Below are 16,018 nucleotides of genomic sequence, written 5' to 3'. Positions count from 1 at the left end.
TGATAGGGTCTTTTCCAGTAGTATTTACATCACATACATTTTTTCTATAAAGAAATGATGTTAGTTTGACACTTAAAATAAAGAATCGGAAATAGTGAAACGTCCCCTTGGAAAAATTAATGAATTACTGTGCTGATAAACCTCTTACATTATTTGATTTTCAAACTGCTGATCAGAACTGAACGTACTAAGACATTTCGCTCTTTACCTATTCTGATCAACACTAAACTCACACACAATATTTTTAGCGCAACGCAGTCTGACTTTCAATAATCTCTACAAAAGAATGGCCCTGACTAACATTAACCTATACCTTTCACAAATCACTTACCTCACAAAAATCTTCGTTACTTGAACTATTGCAATACAGCGAGCGCCAATACTGCCAGCTAAATAAAAGATTCTAACTACTGAAGTCACTAACTACTGATAGGCATAGTTAGCTAATGAAAGATTTTGATAAAGAACAAACAATGTATTTACCTTAATAGTGTTCAAAAGACATTATATATATATATATATATATATATATATATATATATATATATATATATCAGTTCATAACATACAGTCTTACAAATTTACTGATTCTGATGGACACACGTCCAGATCATCCGCTCTCAAAACTCCGCCATCTCTCTCCCCACATCCACCACTGCTGGCGGCTCACCTCCAACTGCGCAACGGTACGCGCTGTTACCAGGCAACTTGCCAAAACTACAACAGCAAATTATAACAATGCCAACCAGCCACAGACTGCACACAGCACAGCCAGAGATTTTCATATTGAGCGCTACGTGGCGTTACCAGCATAAAAACCTAAACAGCCTACTTACAATAGAAAAAAAAAAAAGATCAGATCCATAGAAGGAATCCTGGTGGGTATCAACAAAATCAAACAGTAAAAATTCCGCTTCTCAGTATGGGGAAACAGTAAATAAACTTTAGAAATGCCTGTTGAACATCGATATTTTCCATTACATTTTCAGTAAAACAAGATGTCTCGTTTCCTGATGTTAATACACCAATGCGTTATTTTCATGGCTATGAATTTTTTAAGTTGTTATTTGCGTTGCTTGGAAAACGCTACGTGCTTCGGTAAAGCACGTAATGAAAGTTGAGCTAATTTTGTTTTAAAAGCAACATTTATTTTGATTTGTATGGCTAAAGTGTAGCCCTGGCCTAATATTTGACATAATTTATGTCTGAAACCTTCTAAACCAACCATCAAGTTAGTCGTCATTAGTAACTTTACACCTTAGGACTAACACCAAATATTTCTATTACCCGCAACTTTACAGTTATTGTGCAGTCATGTAGAATTCTTAGTTGGTAGGATTGGTAAGTCTATGACTGTAAGTTTGGCGGTGCTGCACCTCACGTAGTTCCGGAATATAGGGACTCTTGGAGTGGATGTCTTGTTACTTATGAAATTTCAGATGCTATTGTTTTGTTCTAACGAAGAAAGTGACATTTCGTCCATCCGACTGATACATCTGGGTGAAATGGTTCAAATGGCTCTAAGCACTATGGGACTTAACATCTGTGGTCATCAGTCCCCTAGAACTTAGAACTACTTAACTAACTAACCTAAGGACATCACACACATCCAAGCCTGAGGCAGGATTCAAACCTGTGACCGTAGCGGTCACGCGATTCCAGACTGAAGCGCCTAGAACCGCACGGCCACACCAGCCGGCTCATCTGGGTCCATGGATGAAGTATTGATGAACACATCTACAACATACACTCCTGGAAATGGAAAAAAGAACACATTGACACCGGTGTGTCACACCCACCATACTTGCTCCGGACACTGCGAGAGGGCTGTACAAGCAATGATCACACGCACGGCACAGCGGACACACCAGGAACCGCGGTGTTGGCCATCGAATGGCGCTGGCTGCGCAGCATTTGTGCACCGCCGCCGTCAGTGTCAGCCAGTTTGCCGTGGCATACGGAGCTCCATCGCAGTCTTTATCACTGGTAGCATGCCGCGACAGTGTGGACGTGAACCGTATGTGCAGTTGACGGACTTTGAGCGAGGGCGTATAGTGGGCATGCGGGAGGCCGGGTGGACGTACCGCCGAATTGCTCAACACGTGGGGTGTGAGGTCTCCACAGTACATCGATGTTGTCGCCAGTGGTCGGCGGAAGGTGCACGTGCCCGTCGACCTGGGACCGGACCGCAGCGACGCACGGATGCACGCCAAGACCGTAGGATCCTACGCAGTGCCGTAGGGGACCGCACCGCCACTTCCCAGCAAATTAGGGACACTGTTGTTCCTGGGGTATCGGCGAGGACCATTCGCAACCGTCTCCATGAAGCTGGGCTACGGTCCCGCACACCGTTAGGCCGTCTTCCGCTCACGCCCCAACATCGTGCAGCCCGCCTCCAGTGGTGTCGCGACAGGCGTGAATGGAGGGACGAATGGAGACGTGTCGTCTTCAGCGATGAGAGTCGCTTCTGCCTTGGTGCCAATGATGGTCGTATGCGTGTTTGGCGCCGTGCAGGTGAGCGCCACAATCAGGACTGCATACGACCGAGGCACACAGGGCCAACACCCGGCATCATGGTGAGGGGAGCGATCTCCTACACTGGCCGTACACCACTGGTGATCGTCGAGGGGACACTGAATAGTGCACGGTACATCCAAACCGTCATCGAACCCATCGTTCTACCATTCCTAGAGCGGCAAGGGAACTTGCTGTTCCAACAGGACAATGCACGTACGCATGTATCTCGTGCCACCCAACGTGCTCTAGAAGGTGTAAGTCAACTACCCTGGCCAGCAAGATCTCCGGATCTGTCCCCCATTGAGCATGTTTGGGACTGGATGAAGCGTCGTCTCACGCGGTCTGCACGTTGTGGTGTAACGACGTATTAGTTTTTCGTTTGATATATGACCATGTGCAGACTTCGTCACCTACGTCAGTTACAACCCACTTCAAAAATGATTCATATTCTTTTAAATTGTCATAGAATGGTTCTTGAACGAAACTGTAAAACATCAGTTGAGTCGTGTGCAAAGAATTACATCACTTGGGCCAATTGGTTTTTGTAACTTTTTCGAATTTAAATTTCGTTTGTTTCTCCTCAGAAAATTATATCGACACACGTTATCTTGATCTAATCGATATCAGAATCACACATTAAATAAACTTTTTAGATTCAAAGTTTCGGCCAACGCTGTCTGAATCAATAATCTTGTCAAATATATTATTAATCCGTTCACATAACTCTTCATAAATAAATCTTCAAGACACGTGTTTCAACTTTAGTAGCATACACTATTTTATTAGCTTACTACACATACAGATGTGAACTTGAGCGTTGACAGACAGTGACTAACATTTCAATAAGATTAAGATCTATATGATGTCATTGTTGTACAAAAAGAGTATAAAACTTCATTTTTAATTTTTAGAAGCACGACGCAACAACTCGGTTCCAGGATCTTCTGTTGCTCCTTGGCTGTCGACCCGCGACGTATAGCGGCCAGCAATTTCCTCTCTGGTCGCGGCAACGAAGATGCTGTCCCCGTTCGTTGCGCCGCCCTCTCCGTACATGAAACACATAAAAAAATACAAACTTTTAGATAATTCACATATATTACAAATAATAAGAAAACACATAAACCAAACTAAATTAAACTTATAGTCACCTGCAAACTGGGCTGACTTTGGTGGATGGGTGACGCTTAATTTCGTCCCACTACATACCCCACCCACAAGCTCAGTTTGTCAGGTTTTAACCGGAATTAAAACTGTTCAATATTCAATATTTAACTGTTAATACATTTTCCTCACATTTTACGTAACCTAGAGTCCTTGCTATTAGATAGATTTAATCCTTTTAATACGATATCGTTGTGACTATTTGTCATTTACTCTTAATTGTGCTCTTATGGTAATTCGTAACCGAATATAGGGAGATTGCTCCTCTTCAGTTACTAGTTGCTAATAAATACTAATTTAGTACGTTCTTTAACGTTGTACATTAGGACAGAGCGTTCAAATTGTGATAGATTAGTTTCAGTTTCATTTATTTACTAGAGTTATTCTTTTCAAGAATGTATATTACTAATAAGTTTCTCACAATAACTAATAGTACTATTTACTTTACGTCATCCTCTTCCCTAATGCCTTATTTATGCCTGAGGTCAAGAAGAAATCAAGCAAAACTTTCTTTAGAATCTCGGCACGGCTTTCTTTACCTTCGGACACCTTGTTGGGTAATGGCCATTTATTTAGGAGAAACAAGCGAGAGAGCCCCGTTTGGTGTGTTCTATATTAACACTATTACAAACCTCTATTAAAGGCACTCTGCTATGTTCTCGTGAGCCACATAGCTCTGGACGCCCATGGTCCCTAAAACTATTAACCATCCCCTTTGGTTCCTACTATCCGAGTAAATTTAAAATACGCAAAATTCCTTTAGACCTAAGAGCAAAATTTCCTCCATATAAATCCCCCTTTTGGTTATCTTCCTCTTTTTAAGTACCAGTAGATTATTGTAGAACACTTGTTTAAGCTTTCTGTTCTATTCTTTAAAATAATACGTAACTATCACGAAAAACTTCACATGAATAAACTATGAACGCTCTTCCGTGTGTAACATATACTAAATATTAACTTATTTAGGAATGAAGGGTTTCATTTGATCAACACTATATAATCCTTTAATTACACCTGATGAAGGTTCCATAAGAAGTAATGCTTTGGGATGTACAATCTTATGTACAACATATGGACCTTCAAAGATCAAGAAGAATTTTCTACATTCCTTACCGATCTTAGAACTTTTAGGATGAGATCGTACTAACACAAGATCTCCTACCTGAAATGAGGGTTCTATAGCCTGTTGATTATAACTTTTAATTCTCCGTTCGGCATTTTTTACAATCTGTTCGCAAACTTTTTCGTCTGGGATACATTGTTGGATCTCATTTACTGGTGGCCAAGGTAAAGCAGCTAGTAAAGGCTCACCTATAATTCGTTTGCCTAAAATTTCTATAGGTGATAATCCTGTCGTTAGGTGAGGCAATTCATTTAATATCTTTTCGAATTCAGGCATTAGTTTGGCCCACCGAGTATGTTTATGTGCACAATAAGTTCTACATAATCGTCCTAATTCTTTCATGACTCTTTCTACTAAATTACTTTGAGGGTGATATTTCGAAATTAAGATATGTTTGATTCCATATTGTCTTATCATATCTTGAAATCTTTGACTAATAAAGGCACTACCGTTGTCAGACATAAGTCGTTTAGGAATGCCCCAGTTAACAAAGTAATTTCGGGTGAGGCAGCGTATAACGCTTGCTGTATTCGCTCGTTTCAAAGTATACAGTTTCACATGTTTGGACCAACATTCCATTACAACAAACACATATGTTAATCCTCCTGAACTCCGAGGCAGAGGGCCGAAAAAATCTAATGATAGTAGATCCCACAAACCTCGAGGAATTACAGCATATAATTTATAACGCTTGGATTTGTTATTAACTTTAACCTTTTGACAGGTTTCACAAGCCCTAATAATACTTCTCACAATACGTGACATATTTTTGAAATAATAATACTTCATTAGATGTTTAATACATTTATGAATTCCAAAATGCCCGTAACCTTCATGAATATAAGTAATTAACTCGTCCACAACAGTTTTCGGAATGCAGATTTTCCATCTCTGGTGTTCCCTCTGTGCTTTCCAATACAACAAGTCGTTAAAATATAACCACACACCCCGGGTGTTAACTGTTTCGTCCCCATTATTAAGGTTTTGTATAAGGTCCCTATATTGATCGTCATTTCTTTGATTGCATCTAACAGCAGTTACTATCCGTTTAACCTTACGTTCGTTCTCCTTAGTTAAAAGGAAATAAACATGATAATTTGTTCCTGGTTCTTCTGCAATATTAATATTCTCCATTCCTACGGGAAGCCTTGACAAAGCATCTGAAATTACATTCTGAGATCCTTTTATATACCTAATTTCGTACTGAAATTCTTGCAAGTATAATACCCAACGTAATAGCCTACGGTGAAGTAACCGGCAATTGTTCAAAAAGATTAAAGCCTGATGATCAGTATATACAATTGTTTTTCTTCCCATTAATAATCCTCTAAATCGTTGAAAACCCCATACCACTGCGAGAGCTTCCTTCTCGGATACAAAATAATTTCTTTCATGTTTATTTAAAGTTCGACTAGCGAATCCAATAGGCCGATATAATCCCTCTTCATTGGTCAGATCACCTTGGAATATTACACAAGACACACCATAATCAGAGGCATCCGTACACATACCAAAGTCCTGATCGAAATCTGGGTGGTATAACATTTTGGCTTTGGTTAACGCTCCTTTTATCTTATTAAAAACTTCCTCTTCCTTTTGTCCCCAGAGCCATACTGACTTCTCTTTCAATAAATCTAGTAATGTAGGATTAACAATATCCTGCCCTGGAAGAAATCTTCTCAGAAATCCTACCATTCCTAAGAATGATTTCAATTGTTTCCGATTTCTAGGACTCGGGCATCGAGCAATAGCTTCAATACGTGCTGGGTCTGGCCTAATACCTTTACTGTCCACTATATGCCCCAAAAATCTCACTTCCTCCTTTCCGAAGTAAGACTTAGATAATTTTAAAGTAATTCCTCTGTCAATTAAACGGTTAAACAATTCCCGTAATATCGTTACGTGTTCTTCCCACGTTTTAGTAGCTACCAAAATATCATCTACATATAAAATAATCTTTTGTAACAATTGCTGACCCAAAGCAGAATCTAATGCCCTAATGAAAGTTGACACTGATATATTAAGTCCAAAAGGTAAAACTTGGAACTGATATGATCTGCCTTCAAAAAGAAAAGCCGTATATTGCCGTGAATCCGGGTGTAATGTTACTTGATGGTAGCCAGAGGTTAGATCCATTGTACTCATATAATGAGAACCAGCGATCTTAAGAAGTACGTCCTCCATAGGAATAGGTCTGTCTCTTTCCATCTCTATAATTTTATTTAATTCACGGGCATCCAGAACCAGTCGTACCCCACCAGTAGCTTTCTTAACTACCCACAACGGACTGTTAAAAGCGCTACATGATCGTTCGATAATGTTTTGTTCTAGCATCTTACTTATTTCTCTACTAGCCGGTTCTTTGAATTGTACTGGAATGGGATAAGGTTTCTTAAAGAATGGTTTTTTATCTTTAATCTTAAGTTTACAAACGTAATCTTTAATTCTCCCCGGTTCATCTGAGAAGACGGCTCTAAATTCTAACATCAAAGATTCCAACTCTTCCTTTTCTTGCTCGGATAGACAATTCGTAGATAAACATTTTTCTTTCACTTCGGTTTCGATACTATTACTAGCCTGACATTGGTATACTGCATACCCAAGATCACTAAAATCTGTTAATAGATTCACGGTCGGTGCGTACTTAATCTGTAAGGATTCGTAGCAATTTTCAGGTACTTGACTATTAGAGAACCTCACTTTAAAAGTACATGCCTCCTTATGGATGATTAAGGAAGAATCTTTAAAATCTAATATAGCTTTATATTTACACAGCCAATCTATACCTAAAATTATGGCCACATTTAAGTTGGCTACGACGAGTACAGAGTGAGCAATTAATTGTTTAGCAATTTCAAAAGTTACATAAACTTCTTCAGTAATATTTTGACTTCTTTTACCAGTAACTCCTATAATTTTCACTCCAGTTACAGGTAAAGTCGGGAAATTCCAATATTTCCTTTTAAGCTGAAATAATTCTTTGGATAAAATACTTACTTCGCTACCCGAATCAACTATAATATTTACTTCGGTATCTTTAATATAACCTTTAATAACGGGTTTATAAGTTACATTCTCCCTTATCTGATTGTCTTCCTGAAGTAAATCTTGTTGCCAGTCACCGTCCTTTTGGCAGCTTAATGATAAATTGCAATTGGGTCTTGTATAATCTTGACCAATAGTTCCCTTTAGTTGACCCGTACTAAAGGACTTCACTAGTTTTCCGAACTTTCTATGATGACGTCACCTACCACTTGACCTTCATTAATTACTTGAGGATGATTTATCTCATGATCGTTATTGTATAATTTCCGCACTTTAGAGTTATTACCACGATTTTGTTGGCTCTCTTTATCTTTAGATTGACGTTTTATATAACAGAACCGGCTATGATTGTTGTTATTAGCTTTTCGTGGTTCTGAATTATTATTATTGTTTCGAGGATTGTCATTTCTACCAAATCTAAACTTCTCGTCTTCCCTTTCTCTATTAAGTATATCTAACTGCTCTAAATATCCTAACAATTCGCACGGCTGTGACCATTCTCTTTCTATCATTCTTTCCTTTACGTAATACGGTAACCTACTAATTAGGACTCGTATTAAATGACTTTCAATAATTGGTTCTTCAATTAATTTAGCACGGTTTAAATGCCATTCAAAATAATTCCTATAACCTCCCCACCGTTTAGAATATGGAGGAGGGTCTAACAACTCTTAAGTTAAGTGTTGTTGTTTTCCTCTTGACCAATAATTTTGTTTAAACTGCTTAACAAAATCATCCCAATCCCTGAATTCATTTCTATGCAGTACTGCCCATTCCGCAGCTTCTGCTTCTAAATGTCCTATTACAAATTGAATGCGTTTTTCATTACTCCATTTAGAAGATAATGATGTTTCAAAAGCTTTTATAAAGATTATAGGATGAAGTTCGCCTCCTGGTTTGAATACAGGAAATCGACTTGCTACATTTGAATTTGTCGTTATGTCATCCAGACATTCTGCGAGAGAAATAGTCGGATTTTGTTTAGATTGCAGAGACGGAGTTGCATCGGATTGGCTTGCCGTGATTGCTTTATTCATATTGTTGTCTTCCGTGCTAGCAAATTCGATGCGACTGTTGTCTCTGATTATGTTATTACCTCTGCTACCTGAAATGTTCTCGTTATTATCTAATTCCGATAACCGTTTAGTAATTTCCTGTATCATCATTTCTGTATTGGATACGCGATTAGCTAATATCGATTCTTCACTGTGTTCACGATGTGAACGCTCTGTACCTTCGTCAATATTATTATCTTTGGCAGTCTCAAGGTTACTGCATATTTCAGTAATTAAAGATTTCATGTTTTCGATTTCAGTATGGTCCTTTTCTACTTGATGAGTTAATGTCTCTAATTCTACATTATCTATTGAAGAAATCTCTACAGGTTTGGTAGAGACCTCTTTAATAGATTCCAATAATTCTCTACGAACAGTTTCCGTTTGCATAGAAGGTTCATCTCGTAACATGTTATTATTTTTCTGTATTTCATTTACAACTAAGATATTGACACTATCTAGTCTGTCGGTTAAGTCAGTAATATCGTGTCGCATGCGAGCTTTTTCCTCGCGCGATTCCTGGATATATTCTTCTAACCTTTTACAATTATCAGCAATCTTATTACTAAGTCCTACTAATTTTTCCTGCATTTCAACTTTAGAAGACTCTATTTTATCACTTAATTCTCGACTGGTTTCATTAAGATATTCCTGCAACCTGTCTGTTGATTTTGTTAGCTCCCCTTTAAGTCTAGCAGTAGATTCCTCGTTAGACTGTTTTAATTCCTGTTTTAGTTCCTCTTTTAATCTAGCAGCAGATTCTTCGTTAGATTGTTTCAATTTAGCGATCGCCCTAAAAAGGGATCTCACGCTCCTATCGGACATAGAGTGCTCTTCGTCTGACATTTCACTTCCCGACATTATTGTAAGAAATTAACTAATTACACACGCAAACTTGTAATCAACAATCCTGTAAAAGCACACTCCCTATATACAACACTCCACTCCCAACTTGAAACAAACTCACCGGACACTTAATATTGTAATTTGTAGTTCTCGATGATCAGTGTGCTGCTATGGGCTGCAGAAGTAACAGCCGTCGATGCAGCCGCTGAGATGCTGCGACCCCGCTTCCGCAACCGGCAGGACGCTGAGTCGAACACCGGAGACGTCACTGGCTGCAACCACGCCCGGCACCGCCGTAGACAGGCGAAGCCCTCAGCAACAACTCTAATACCAGCCGGAGGAACGCCCCACAGCCGACGTACTGGGCCTATTAGTTTAGGGAGAAAAAAGGTTGTCGGGGTTTGCAGCGTTCAGCTGCTGCCCAACAGATGCGCCTTCTCGTGGAACAACTGCGTGACCGTACTGCTTGGCTGCGCTCCGTCAGATGCCCACACCCGCGAAGTCGCCGCTGGCTGGTGAAGGCTCCACGAAAACTCGCGTTGACTTTCGAAGGACTCTTGATGTTTTGTTCCGTACCTGTGTGCCTCAGTTGCACACAAGTCCTGTTTCTAAGGTCGCCACGGTGCGGTGTAACGACGTATTAGTTTTTCGTTTGATATATGACCATGTGCAGACTTCGTCACCTACGTCAGTTACAACCCACTTCAAAAATGATTCATATTCTTTTAAATTGTCATAGAATGGTTCTTGAACGAAACTGTAAAACATCAGTTGAGTCGTGTGCAAAGAATTACATCACTTGGGCCAATTGGTTTTTGTAACTTTTTCGAATTTAAATTTCGTTTGTTTCTCCTCAGAAAATTATATCGACACACGTTATCTTGATCTAATCGATATCAGAATCACACATTAAATAAACTTTTTAGATTCAAAGTTTCGGCCAACGCTGTCTGAATCAATAATCTTGTCAAATATATTATTAATCCGTTCACATAACTCTTCATAAATAAATCTTCAAGACACGTGTTTCAACTTTAGTAGCATACACTATTTTATTAGCTTACTACACATACAGATGTGAACTTGAGCGTTGACAGACAGTGACTAACATTTCAATAAGATTAAGATCTATATGATGTCATTGTTGTACAAAAAGAGTATAAAACTTCATTTTTAATTTTTAGAAGCACGACGCAACAACTCGGTTCCAGGATCTTCTGTTGCTCCTTGGCTGTCGACCCGCGACGTATAGCGGCCAGCAATTTCCTCTCTGGTCGCGGCAACGAAGATGCTGTCCCCGTTCGTTGCGCCGCCCTCTCCGTACATGAAACACATAAAAAAATACAAACTTTTAGATAATTCACATTTATTACAAATAATAAGAAAACACATAAACCAAACTAAATTAAACTTATAGTCACCTGCAAACTGGGCTGACTTTGGTGGATGGGTGACGCTTAATTTCGTCCCACTACAACGTCCAGCACGAACGCTAGTCCAACTGAGGCGCCAGGTGGAAATGGCATGGCAAGCCGTTCCACAGGACTACATCCAGCATCTCTACGATCGTCTCCATGGGAGAATAGCAGCCTGCATTGCTGAGAAAGGTGGATATACACTGCACTAGTGCCGACATTGTGCATGCTCTGTTGCCTGTGTCTATGTGCCTGTGGTTCTGTCAGTGTGATCATGTGATGTATCTGACCCCAGGAATGTGTCAATAAAGTTTCCCCTTCCTGGGACAATGAATTCACGGTGTTCTTATTTCAATTTCCAGGAGTGTAGTATACTACTGGCCATTAAAACTGCTACACCAAGAAGAAATGCATATGATAAACGGGTAATCATTGGACAAATATATTCTACTAGAACTGTCATGTGATTACATTTTCCCTCAATTTGGGTACATAGATTCTGAGAAATCAGTACCCAGAACAACTACCTCTGGCCATAATTACGGCCTTGATACGCCTGGGCATTGAGTCAAACAGAGCTTGGATGGCGTGTACAGGTACAGCTGCCCATGCAGCTTTAACACGATACCACAGTTCATCAAGAGTAGTGACTGGCGTATTGTGACGAGCCAGTTGCTCGGCCACCATTGAAGAGACGTTTTCAGTTGGTGAGAGATGTGGAGAATACGCTGGCCAGGACAGCAGTCGAACATTTTCTTAATCCAGGAAAGCCCGTACAGGACCTGCAATATGCGGTCGTACATCATCCTGCTGAAATGTAGGGTTTCGCAGGGATCGAATGGAGGATAGAGCCACGGGTCGTAACACATCTGAAATGTAACGTCCACTGTTAAAAGTGCCGTAAATGCGAACAGGAGGTGACCGAGACGTTTAACCAATGGCACCCCATACCATCACGCCGGGTGATACGCCAGTATGGCGACGCCGAATACACGCTTCCAATGTGCGTTCACCGCGATGCCGCCAAACACGGATGCGACTATCATGATGCTGTAAAAAGAACCTGGATTCATCCGAAAGAATGACGTTTTGCCATTGGTGCACCCAGGTTCGTCGTTGAGTACACCATCGCAGGCGCACCTGTCTGTGATGCAGCGTCAAGGGTAACCGCAGCCATGGTCTCCGAGCTGATAGTCCATGCTGCTGCAAACGTCGTCCAACTGTTCGTGCAGATGTTTGTTGTCTTGCAAACGTCCCCATCTGTTGACTCAGGGATCGAGAGGTGGCTGCACGATCCATTACAGCTATGTGGATAAGATATCTGTCATCTCGACTGCTAGTGATACGACGCCATTGGGTCCAGCACGGCGTTCGGTATTACCCTCCTGAACCCACCGATTCCATATTCTGCTTACAGTCATTGGATCTAGACCAACGCGAGCAGCAGTGCCGCGGTACTATAAACCTCAATCGCGATAGGCTACAATCTGACCTTTATCAAAGTCGAAAACGTGATAGTATGTGTTTCTCCTCCTTACACGGGGCATCACAACAACGTTTCACCAGGCAACGCCGGTCAACTGCTGTTTGTGTGTTGCCACCGGCGCCAACCTTGCGTGAATGCTCTGAAAAGCTAATCATTTACATATCACAGCATCTTCTTCCTGTCGGTTAAATATCGCGTCTGTAGCTCGTCATCCTCTTGGTGTAGCAATTTTAACGGCCAGTAGTGTAGAACCGTGTTTTTCATTGTCCAATCGCTCTGTCATTTAAAACTGTATGCAGTCCCAACCGGACTCGTTGGGACTTCTTTGCCCATAGAATAATTTTAGCTTACATTTGTGACTAAGCGATGTTGCAAGGGAACGGCGTACCCATGTAGAACTGGAGCGGGTGTTGGGCAGGTATTCTGGGATAAATGAAAACTGCACCCAGTGAAATTTTGCACCTAACCAGAAATCTGTGAAATTTACACTCAGTTCACCTGGAAACTTCCTGCCTACTACGTCACAGCCTACCAGCTCCCAAAGTCCTAGCCACAGAAGAGTAAGCGCAGCGGCATTTCCCACTGCGAAGACTGGAGGGCGTGTGCCCGGAACCCTCACCCCTCGGGTATCTTTAATGCCTAACGCAGCAACATTAGCGCAGCCGTTTTCCCTGTGTCTGCTTGTTTACTCGCTACCTCACCTCGCCTTTCAATCGGGTTTGATTTGTTAGTTCTCAAGATATTGCCCACGGCAAAAAGCGGAACTAATTACATACAGGACCTAAGGTGTCGAAAAATACTCGAAAGTACACGACTGACGCGCGTGCCTCGGTGTTGAACAGTCATGTTATAGTCATAATGTGTTACTACTTCTGCATATTCTTAGTGTATGATAAAATGGATTGTCATTGCACGAGTATACATTATTGTAGAGTGCGATCATATGGAAAAGTGCTGATAAATAACGTAGCTCATTTCTGACCAGAAGAATAACGGAAATGTTTGCTTCGTTAAAAAAAGAAAATCTCGTTGAGAGAGAGGACATTCTTGGATGTCGTGCACACTTTCTTAGAACAATGAGGGAAAACGAGGAAATTGTGAAAATACCCACAACTTTGATCTGAACCCGACCTCCCGTTACCAGACAGTAAAACAACAGTTTTCTTTCAATTTCGAACACTTCTGTCGTGAAGAAGATATTAATATTTTATTACACTTTCGCTTCAGTTATTAGACAGCAACATAAGTTTCATTCTATTTTATATATTTTTTTGTTTCCTACGCTTTTCTCTAGAATATATTAAAACCGAAAGCACCGTCGTCTCCTACGTGTACAGCTGCATTGTGCACCCGTAGTATTGTTCATTTCGATTGTTTTCCTGTAGTCGTGAGCTAACAGAGCGGGTGTTTCTTTTACTTGCTGCACTTACAGAAAGTACAGTTCAGGAACCGTCTTAACATTTTGACTGAGCGCGGTTACATCACTCGTGCGCCATTCGAAACAACCAATAGAGGAACATTTCATCAGTTCGCAGGGCACTGAGCTGAAACGGCAATTGTAAGGTGAACACGTTGTAATAAGAGATCGAATACATTCAATAATATAGATAACATTGTTTCCTGAAACCAGGCTTCGCTTTGTATCGTCAGTACACGAAGAAGAGAAAAACGAGACAGCTTCACACTTCGCATAGCAGATGGCAATAGCCTCGCACGTGCCTCGTAGCCGCCAATATCGTAGCGGAGAGTCTAAAATTACCTCAGATATTTTCTCGAGAATGGGAACAGACATGATTATCCCTGAAAGGAAACCCTAGTGGGGACTCTTTAAATAATTGTGTTGGCGTAATTTTAGTGTTCTAACAACATTTATTTTTCGAAAGCAAAACAGACATAAATTATAATAACCAAGTTATTGATTGAATACCATAAACAACTAACAGGTGTTTTTTTTTTTTACTACAGTGGAAAAGGATCCTGAGTGGCATAAATGAGTCAAGAACCCTGGCCCTAAAAATGTGGAAAACGCAACCTGAATTGATCTCACGCTGAGCAGACTTCAATTGATCAAATCTAATGTAGTTTCTTTTGTGGCGGTGTTCGTAGCGACAAGCAATTCGCCGTAGAAACGGCTTACCAAGTCACCGCCACACTTTTAATAGCGGGCCGACCGGTCCGCTGGAACAGTGAATAGAAAGATGAAAGCCCAAACACTCAGATTAAATAAAAGTCGGTACTTATCTTTATTAAAGAAGATACAGCAACACAATAGTGAACTCCATGTCTACAGAAATCTGTCTAGTTCGAGTCGGAGCGGCTAGGTCAGCGTCGGCTGACGGCAAACAACAACTCTGCTGCGATGAACACACGACTGACTAGCAAGTACACAATTCGGTGGCGAGTATACAACTGAGCGGCGAATACAGAACTGTCTAGCGCTCGCGACTCCAGCGCTTAAGAACCCAGAAGCCAGCGGTGGCGCGCGCAGACTCCCGGCGATTTCCTGTATCGCTGGCGCTGCTTATGCGGACGGCGTCCGGACTTTGATGCTGCCAACCTTTTGGCAGCGGGCTCGGTTGGCATTACTGGCTAGGATATAACACTCCTCCCCCCCCAAATCGCCGCACCGTCGTTGAATAATGACGTTTCGAGCGTCGACGGCGGGGGAGGGGTCTGGCCGCAGGCGTAACAGAAGAGACCGGGGCGGAGACTGTTGTCGGTGGCAGTCCCCGGTCCGCACCCCAGCATTGGCTGCGCGGGGCCTCGGGAAACACCGACTGAAAACCGAGGTCAGGGTGCACGCCTGTGACCACGGGCGCAGCTTCTGGTACCGGACGCGACGGGGCGTCGGGACCCACGAATAGAGGCAGCGTCTCCTGACGCGGCGTCGACGGCTGCTGAGTGGGCGCCGGACAAGGCGCTGCGGTGTCAGACTCCTTGGGGGTGTCCAAGGAAAGCGGCTGCAGGACAGGCTGCACAGCCACCGCTTGGGAAGGCGGCCCGGCTGAGGGGTCGACGTCCATCAGCTCCGAAGGCGGTGGCGACTGAAGAGGGACCGCAGGCGCCGGAGCGACCTCCTGGGGCACTCGCGGATGAAGCTGCGCGGGAGGCATCAACGGGACGGGCTGTCGGCGTGGTAGCGGCGACGGCTGCTGCTGCTGCCCTGGGGGCGGCAGCGAAGTCGGAAGGTGCGGCTGGAACCCGCCGCGAACCAAATCTGTGGACAAAGAACGAGCGGCAGAATCCGGGCGGCCAGCGCGGCGCAACTGGTTCTGATGCCTCCTGTGCACCCAGTAGCACCTTGAACAGTATAAAAACCGCGACCCTGGACACTTATCACGGTACCACGTTCCCAACGACGGCGACCGTG

At 42.2% G+C, this 16,018-nt stretch overlaps 1 protein-coding gene across 1 annotated transcript in view; it reads right to left on the bottom strand.

Annotated features, from left to right (window-relative positions):
* The window catches only part of LOC126417140 (proline-rich protein HaeIII subfamily 1-like), a 45,829-nt gene that overhangs the window by 14,740 nt on the left and 15,071 nt on the right, over positions 1-16,018 (bottom strand). Inside the window, exon 3 of the mRNA XM_050085036.1 lies at positions 15,530-15,865. Within this exon, the coding sequence (XP_049940993.1) occupies positions 15,530-15,865 (336 nt within the window). The remainder of the gene's footprint in view (positions 1-15,529; positions 15,866-16,018) is intronic.

Source organism: Schistocerca serialis, chromosome 8 (genome assembly GCF_023864345.2).
Source record: "Schistocerca serialis cubense isolate TAMUIC-IGC-003099 chromosome 8, iqSchSeri2.2, whole genome shotgun sequence".
In the NCBI taxonomy this organism is placed as follows: Eukaryota; Metazoa; Arthropoda; class Insecta; order Orthoptera; family Acrididae; genus Schistocerca; species Schistocerca serialis.
This window is presented reverse-complemented; position numbering and strand designations above follow the sequence as displayed.